The sequence below is a fragment of the Musa acuminata genome, chromosome BXJ2-6 (assembly GCF_036884655.1).
Source record: "Musa acuminata AAA Group cultivar baxijiao chromosome BXJ2-6, Cavendish_Baxijiao_AAA, whole genome shotgun sequence".
NCBI lineage: Eukaryota > Viridiplantae > Streptophyta > Magnoliopsida > Zingiberales > Musaceae > Musa > Musa acuminata.
Window position 1 is genome coordinate 45,896,029 of NC_088343.1, and position 8,979 is coordinate 45,905,007.

The window sequence follows — 8,979 nt, forward strand, 5'->3', positions numbered from 1 at the left end:
TGTGCTGCGGCTGCAGCAACAACGATTCTGCCACAGTCCCCTGTTTCCCTGTAGCGCTCGTCTATCCCTGCCTCTCCTCCTAAAGCTGCTACAAAACCCAGCAGACCATACCATACCATACCATGAGAAAGAGAAGTTGCTGCGGTAAAACAACAGGATAAAGAAAGAAAACGCATCAGGGTGGGACATGATAGAGACGAAGGGATCCATCGACGAGTACCGATGAACAGAAGAGTGGAAAGAGAAAGAGGCAGGGATTTGGATTCGCTAATGCGATTTGGATTCGCTAATCCTATTTGAAGCCAGGAAAAAGGTAAGAAAAGGGTGTTTGGGGGGGGGGGGGGGGGGGGGGGGGGGGGGGCGCGGGAGAGAGAGAGAGAGGGAGAGAGAGAGAGATGGGTGAATCATGGCGTCTTCCATCATCGAAAGGTCGGTATCTTTATGGCGAAAAGAAGAGAATAAAAAGATAAAAAGGAGTGCCCCGAATTCGACTACTCATTGCAAATGCTGCGACAGTTTGGCGTGCTTCTTTGGTTGCCAACAAAAAATTCGTCCTTTTTCTACAGCAGCTGGTGGCCCTCCTCTTCCTCCTCCATTCCTTCCCCTCCGACGACGACCATCAGAGGCCCACGTCTCTCCCTTTCACTCGCTCTATTTTCATCTTCCGCCGCAGCTTTATAAGCCGACCCACTGGAAACAGGTCTTGGTTCTTAGCGCTGTGGCTGTAATCGTTTTATTCTTTCTGCCTGAACTCGACAATTTGGTCTCTTGTTACTTTGGCTTCTCCGGATTGAACGATTCTGGGATATCATTTCGTTTTCTGCTGGCTGGACGCACGGCTCTATGCTCAGAAGTTGGTGCTTTTTGAATAAAGATGAGATTTTTCTGCTTAAAGATTGGATTTTGATGCTACATGTTTTGTCCTGCCAAGGTGGATAGTGCTGACGCCCCGAAGATGCTTCCTTCCACGAAATAAAAGCAATATGCTTGAAGATGTAAATTTGGTGCTCCTGAAGCAATCTCTTCCAAATGCTGATACTGTTACAGGATATTTGAAGAGAGGTTCTTGGTTGCAGCATGAAGATACTTCTCTTTTGGTGAGAGCTTGTTGTTGAGCTTTCTTTCTTCAGATTTTTCTCAAGAGAAGTTGAGCTCCTAACATTGCTGGTTAAAGATGTCCTCCATCCAAGAAAACGTCGGACCTGTCGGTCTAAATAGCGCTGCAGTGCTGCAAGATGAGATGAAGCTCTTGGGGGAAGCTCCGAGTATGTCAAGTTAGTAATTTGCTTCTTGATTACACTTTTGCTTGATGATGTTCATCTTGCATTTCTGTAATGTTTGATAGAAATATATATATTATTTGCTTCATTTTTTTTTTTCTGGTTCTTCATTCAATCGTCAGTGAGTTGATGAGAATTAGCTTGGTTTTATTTGTAGGTGGAAGGAAGGTGATAAATTCTGAGCTTTGGCATGCTTGCGCTGGATCATTCGTATCGTTGCCTCAACCCGGCAGCCTAGTGTACTATTTCCCACAGGGGCACAGCGAGCAGGTCCCTGTATTGCTCATCTTGTCGTATACTGTGGATACAACATGATTCTTGACTTGTCCTGGTATTGTTTTCCCTAGAGAGAACCTAATACAGAATCTTTGGCAGCAAAATTTCATAAGTAAAATCTGCTAATAAAAGCAGACTCAACATATCTTCTCATGTTGATGATTAGTTGTACTTTGACCTACGTTCTTATCTGTGTAGCCATTTGGGTTGAGAATGTTAGATAAGAAAATTTGGTAGCATGGTTCTAGGCTCTAAACATTTCACAATTGATGAAACATTTGTGATGCCAGCATGGTAAAGGTCACAACTGATCCTGGGTTTTGGAGCTACATAAATATATTGATTAAGTAGTCCTACATCATCAGACCTTTTCGTTCTTCAATTTATTGATTATCTTCTGGCTTCCTTTCAGGTTACTGCTTCGACTAGAAAAATAGCAAACTCACAAATCCCTGCCTACACTGATCTTCCATCTCAGTTGATGTGCCAGGTTCATAATGTTGCACTTCATGTAAGTAAAATTCTAGGTGATTTTGGTTTTCTACTGTCTTTTTATGAGAATAGTTATTTTTTTTTTTGTTTGGTACACATCTCCAGGCTGACAAGGAGACTGATGAGATCTATGCTCAGATGACCCTTCAGCCAGTAAACTCTGTAATGTTTTCATTTTACTTTATTGAATGACATATTGTGATCCATGTGGCCCCATTTAGGAATCAGATTTTTATCAAAGCCATGACATCATTTCAATGATCATGCCTAGACTGCCATTATGTTGCTTTAGAAATAAGTAGAAATCTAGTTATATTAATTTCTTTGTTGATTGATGGTTTCCTTGGTTTATGGAGATTCATTAGCAACCTATGGCAATTCTACTTTGTCCATATGTTAATTAGTATTGCTAAGTTGGTAATGCAAGAACCTTCGGTAATAAATCAAATTGTGTTGCAGCTTCTCCTTTTTTGTTAGATAGTTTTATTACAACTCATTTTTATTATGAGACGATGAAACTATAAGAGTGCAACAATAGATGTGCATTTGTAAATTCCTATTAGTGTTCTCTAAAGCTTAGTGTTGAACACAGATGGTTTTTAGGTGGACAAGATTAGACCTGAGTGCTCTGTAGTAATATGCAAGATTGCTGTTGCAGTCCGAAAATTCATCAAAACCAAGGTAAGCAATACCGAATGATACCGCACAGTACGGGCGGTATGTACCGGTCTGACGACATACCGGTACGCGGATTGTCCACTACCGGGCAGAATGAAAAATAATAATAAAATAATATATATTTATATTTATATATAAATATTTTAGAAAAAGGCGACGTTCGATGACGTCGCCGAGGCGCCTATTTCAGATTATATATATATATATATTTATATATTTAAATAAACGAGGCGACGTCACCTTTTATATATATATATATATATATATATATATATATATATATATATATATATATATATATATACCCCGAGCGATATATCGCTCAGTATACCATTTTGTATCGTACCAAACGAACGTCGAAATGCCGGTACGGTACGGTATTGCGAACCTTGATCAAATTTATTATGTATAGATGACGACATGAAAAATGAAAGATTAAAATGTATTTTTAGAGTTATTTAGTCTAAGAGAGGTTTCCCATTAACTATGTTTCCTTTTTTTCCTTTCACCAAAGTGATGTCCTTATGTTTTTAAAGTTGTTTAGTCTAAGAGAGTTATTAACTACTGTGGTGCTCAGTTTCCCTTTCTCCTTTCAGGAAAGTGATGTTCTTCATATTCCGGATCTTGGTCATACTAAATGTAAGCACCCAACTGAAATATTTTGTAAGATTTTGACTGCAAGTGATACTAGCACACATGGTGGATTCTCCGTACCTCGAAGAGCTGCTGAAAAGCTATTTCCACAATTGGTGAGGAGTAAATTTTGTGCTCACTTTCTATTGGATATGCCCATAAACTTTCTTGTATTTTCCAGGATTATTCAATGCAACCTCCAAATCAGGAGCTTATTGTCAGAGATTTGCATGATAACCTGTGGACATTCCGGCACATCTATCGAGGTATGAGTCTAGGCATATTTGAGGTTCTTATAGCATCTATATTTTCGAATAAATTTGATAAAAAAAATAATTGTCTCATCTGGGGATATTTTTTGTAGAAATTGAAAAAAATGGTTTATGCAGGAATATCCTGCAATGTTGTGTCCCTAGTTGTTGTGCTCACTCACTGATAAGCATTTTCTTTCACCATGCTGCTTTCATTTTTAGTATTGATTTTTTAGCACTTCATGTAACAGAGTCCTTTTATTATCTTTCCAGGACAGCCAAAGAGACACCTTTTGACAACCGGATGGAGTTTGTTTGTGGGTGCAAAAAGGCTTAAAGCTGGTGATTCCATACTGTTTATTAGGTAAAATGGCAGAACAAGATAAATTAGTTTCACGATTTTATTCTGGAACTTCCATTTTCAAACTAAGGAACATGAGAACTACTGAATGATGGTTCTTTTATTTGCATAATTGATGTATTCTACAAGTTCATGGAAGATGTAGTTTGGAAATGATATAGCCGGTGTTCAGGTTTAAAAAATGTTGTTAATGAAAGTCTCAAGGGATAGTTTTCTTGGTTTCTATTAAATTTCTCTGTTCTCTTTCTCTGCAAGCAGTTAACAAATTAGATGATGGAGCGCTATCTTATAGGAAATCTTGTAGGCTCAAAAATTATTTTTCCAGAGACTTCCCATTATTTTTCTACTTTGGAGATGTATTATGTGGATTTTCTTCCCTGAATTATGTTATTGAGAAATCATGTGTGTCTATGATTCTTCAAGAAGCAACCGATAAAGAAGCTTCCTTAAATCATGTGGTTTCTCTTCCTTAACTAGAAGCTATTTTGCTTGGAGTTACTTTGATTTGAATAATTGAAGGATTTGGGGATCAGTTGATGTATATATCTGCACATTATCAGTTGCTTTTCTGGACCAGTCTGATAACTTTAAATACAAAAGAAAATCTCTAAGGAGAAAGGACAAACTCTGTTCATTTCCAGAAACCAATGAAACATGTGGTATGTACAGGGATGAGAAGTCACAGCTACTCTTGGGCATCAGACGTGCCTTCCGTAAGCAAATAGCCCAGCCGTCATCTGTACTCTCCACAGATAGTATGCATATTGGTGTCCTTGCTGCAGCAGCTCATGCTACATCAAGTAGGAGCCCATTCACTGTATACTATAATCCTAGGTGCATTGTCTTCCTCTTTCTTGTTTGATTGACATGTATTATAAAATTGAGCTACCTCTACTTATCATTCTTAGATATTTATGTTTCTTTCTATTTGCTTCAGAGCATGTCCTTCAGACTTTGTAATTCCTTTAACCAAGTACCATAAAGCAGCATATACCCAAGTACCAATTGGGATGAGATTTGGCATGATGATTGAAACTGAGGAGTCAAGCAAACGCAGGTCCTCTTTCTGTCATCACTTCCTAGACTTACTTTTCTTTTTGTTGTGATTCATGCATTGCAATTGTTCTATGGGATCAAATGTAGCTACATTCCTAGTGCTTGACCTCAATGACATAGATAAGAATATGTTCGAGTCAGATCTCCATATACTTTAATTTGAAGTATGTGTATGTACTTACAAGTTCTGTAAATTTATGTGTTTGCATAGTTTTTGTACATTCACATGTGTTTGCATTACAATAGAGATAATAATATATGTCTCTATTTTGTTATGCATTCATTTGTATGTATTCATGCACGAACTCTGTGCATTGATACACAGATGACTTTGCTAGCACAGGCGTGGTGCAAGGACATATACATGGTGCATCAAGACAAGTACAAGCTCTATCTATGTGAAAACTTGTGTCATGCTACCTAAATATGCTCGACATTAGCAATTCTGTTGCTTATGTTCTATAAATTCACCAGACTCATTATGTAGCTTCTGCAAATATGTATATATATATTTAAACATAATGTAACATTGTATGACTTGTGTTGGTTGTTCTTGTAGATACATGGGCACAATTGTAGGTATCAGTGACTGTGATCCAGTAAAATGGCCTAATTCAAAGTGGCGAAACCTGCAAGTGAGTCAGCTCTTGCTCATTGATGTACATGAAATTTACTGTTGACAATCTGAATGATGAAATTCTCCTTCTGGACTAATTTCTTGTTTCCTACAATTTTCAGGTGGAATGGGATGAACATGGTTATGGAGAGAGACCTGATAGAGTCAGCTTATGGGAAATAGAAACCCCGGAAAGTCTTTTTGCTTTTCCTAGTATAACATCAAGTTTAAAAAGACAATGTCTTCCTGGATATGTAGGTAAGTGTGTTTTTCTTCATATTATTTGGAAGCACTGATCTCCTTTTTGTCTTTCTGGTTGGCAAGCTTCGGTGATAAATATATCTATTATCATATCGACTTCTTATTGATCCCATAGATGGTAGCACAACTAATTATCACAGAAGACAATATGAGTTTGGTTTTGCACAATGCTGATTATGTTTGCAGGTCCTGCAATAAACATTCAGTTTGGAAATTTGAAACCATTTCCAAAGCCAGCCAAAAATGGGAATCCAAACTCGGAGCATTTAATTGCTGGTGTAGGGTCAGAAAATCTTCTAAATATTCTTAATAAACCTACTAGCCATGATGGTCTACTTGGATGTCATCAGTCCATATACTCCAGTATTTTGCAGAATGTTAGAAGTGGTGAAATTTCTAGAAACTTCTCAACTATGCCAACATTCCATACAATGGGAAATTCTACTCACCAGGTAATAGTCTCCACAGCAGCAATGCAACAGAAACAGCATCTCTCTCCTCAGCGATGTATGGTTCCATTGGGAGATGTTATGCCACAAGAACAGAGGCATTATTTAGTGCCCCAGGGTGTTGAATTAGATTCTGCATCAAGGACACATGTAAACTCACAAGTATCAGGTAGTGATGAAGTTTCCCCAGCAGAGCCTGAACAAAATTTTCAAGATCATAACACAGGAAACGAGAATGGAATCAACCTACGGAGGACTGAAAATGCATCATTAGATGAATCCAGTGCTCAGCAATCAGAGATGGATTCTGTGGTGTTGCCAATTGATCCGAATAAGCAATCAGATGATATGATTAAAACAATTTCTCATGACATACTGGCAGAAAATCTGGACCAATTGCCAAAACATCAAAATGTTGAAAGTTTTACTAGCCCATTTGATCATGATAACATTGCAGATCAAATATCCGTGAAGCAAGGGCTACAAGTGAAGGTACAAGGTCATCGCAAAATTGTTCGGCAGCAAAGTGATCCGACTGGGGCACAGTTACCTGGGTTAGAAGCAACACAGTCGTCAGATGTGTGTAATTTAAATAACTTGCTTCCGTGTCAAGACTACTTGCATCATAACTTGGATCATGATGAATGGATACCACAGCATTCATGTCTTCAGTCCTTCATGAGCTCATCAAGGACACCAGAAGTTCCCTGTATCAATGATAAGCCAGATTCATTATATCTCTCTGCAGCCGAAAATGCTGCAACTTTTACTTCTGATATATCTTCTCTAGCAAAACCTCACAGCTTTGAACCCATAGAGACATATCAGCTATCATGCATTTCAGATTCAGACACGGGGCAGCACTGCACAACTAATATTCAAGAATATTTAGGCACTCAGTTGAACTCATTAGATGATGAGCTGCTTGTCCAAGGCATCCTTTCGTCTGAGGTTCACAACATAGATGTTCAAGGACATTGCTGTGTCTTGCAGGGTATGCCCAATTCATGTGGGACAATGGACTTGTCGGAGGAGAGTAATACCCAAAGTGAGACAATTGGCAATCTCCATCTTGACCCTAGCAACGAAAGCATGGATATGGGTCTGATTCCAAGTGTGACTATAGAAGGCCTCAGTTCCATAGGATCTTCCAAGTTTCGTATGGCTTCAGTGATGCCAGTCTGCATTTTCAATTCAAATCAGGAACAGATGTCTAAAATTACTTCAATGAGATTGACAGACTCGGAATCCTCTTTACAGGACATCCCTGACTGCTCTGCTGGTACATCATCTGGTAGTATAGCTGCAAATGATTACAGCTTATACCGAGGTTCCAGGAAGCAAGTGTGTCAACAACCTTTAAGAACATACACTAAGGTGGAATATTGGCTTCTGAAATTGAACTTACACAAGAACAAACAAATATACTTGTCTTTGAACTAACAAGTATTGCAACCTATGTTGAACAGGTTCAAAAGCTAGGATCTGTTGGAAGATCGATTGATGTGACACGCTTTAGCAATTACCATGAATTGAGATCTGCAGTGGCCTGCATGTTTGGGTTAGAGGGACAGCTGGATGATGCACGAGGCTCAGAATGGAAACTTGTTTATGTGGATTATGAAAACGATGTTCTTCTGGTTGGGGATGATCCATGGGAGTGAGTGCACTTTCCTTTTTTCTTTCTCATGCAATTGCTTTGATTCAATAATATCCCTGACAGCCCATTAAATTAACCGATGTTTCTGGCAAATGCAACTTTTCTGAAATATGTTTTAGTAACATTATTTTGCTCCACATCCTAAATTGTAAGTGCACCTATGCTATCTAAATCTATGATTGTGTGGTCAACCCATAACAAAGCAAAATTGATACTGCAGATCGTAGAGTGGTAGGTTCCATATGTTCACTCTTACACTTAACCGATTAAAGTTATTTATCTTCCGGACATATTTGCTTGAGTTGCGTACCCATGTTGACTTACTGAGTTTGATGTTTTTCCCTCGTCTGGATTTCTTTTGACGTTAAAGTGATTAAGAGTAGAACAAATTTCAGACGCTGTTCCCTGATGATCTCGAACCATGATTTTGTTATTATATATGGGAGCATACATGATTATCTACACAGTGTTTTTTATTGTTCAGTTTAAATGTTTCTTGGGTACATATCAAGCATTATTTTTGATGTCTGGTGCTTTTAATTGGTCAAGCGGATATCAAGTCTATCATGACTTCATGTTCTGTACATCAAATATCCTCCCCATGGAATGATTTAGTGTAGGTCGTATCATCTCTTTCGTCGATTATTAAACAAACGATTGCTTATATCATGCAAATGTTGTCCCATGCACTTGCTTGCAGAGAATTCATAAACTGTGTCAGATGCATCAGAATTTTATCGGCTTCTGAAGTACGACAGATGAGCCAGGAGGGCATGCAGGTGATGGAAGGACTTGTATAAACCATCGATGAAAGTCTAAGAAATTCCGTACCATTCTCAGGATGATGAAGTGAACTTCCGTAAAGCTACCATGATCTTATGTTTGCGAGCGAACTTTTCAGAATTTCAGCTTGTATATATATTTTACTTCTTTTTAAACTAAGGTTATGAAAGCTTATTGAGATGA

At 38.3% G+C, this 8,979-nt stretch overlaps 1 protein-coding gene across 5 annotated transcripts; it reads left to right on the forward strand.

Moving 5' to 3' along the window:
- Positions 1 to 368: 368 nt before the first annotated feature.
- Positions 369 to 8,979, forward strand: LOC103989911 (auxin response factor 11-like). 5 transcript variants are annotated; one of them, XM_009408856.3, is made up of 16 exons: positions 369 to 853; positions 932 to 1,097; positions 1,175 to 1,274; positions 1,438 to 1,550; positions 1,969 to 2,067; positions 2,154 to 2,210; positions 3,323 to 3,475; positions 3,541 to 3,625; positions 3,884 to 3,974; positions 4,641 to 4,805; positions 4,909 to 5,028; positions 5,587 to 5,662; positions 5,766 to 5,901; positions 6,091 to 7,730; positions 7,823 to 8,013; positions 8,714 to 8,979. In XM_009408856.3, exons 2-16 carry the CDS (start codon positions 984 to 986, stop codon positions 8,811 to 8,813), a joined length of 3,240 nt encoding a protein of 1,079 aa, XP_009407131.2. In that variant the 5' UTR covers positions 369 to 853; positions 932 to 983; the 3' UTR covers positions 8,814 to 8,979. The 5 variants fall into 5 exon arrangements, with proteins under 5 accessions (XP_009407131.2, XP_064971266.1, XP_009407135.2 ...); XM_065115194.1 differs by having other exon boundaries at positions 1,175 to 1,265; XM_009408860.3 differs by having other exon boundaries at positions 369 to 700.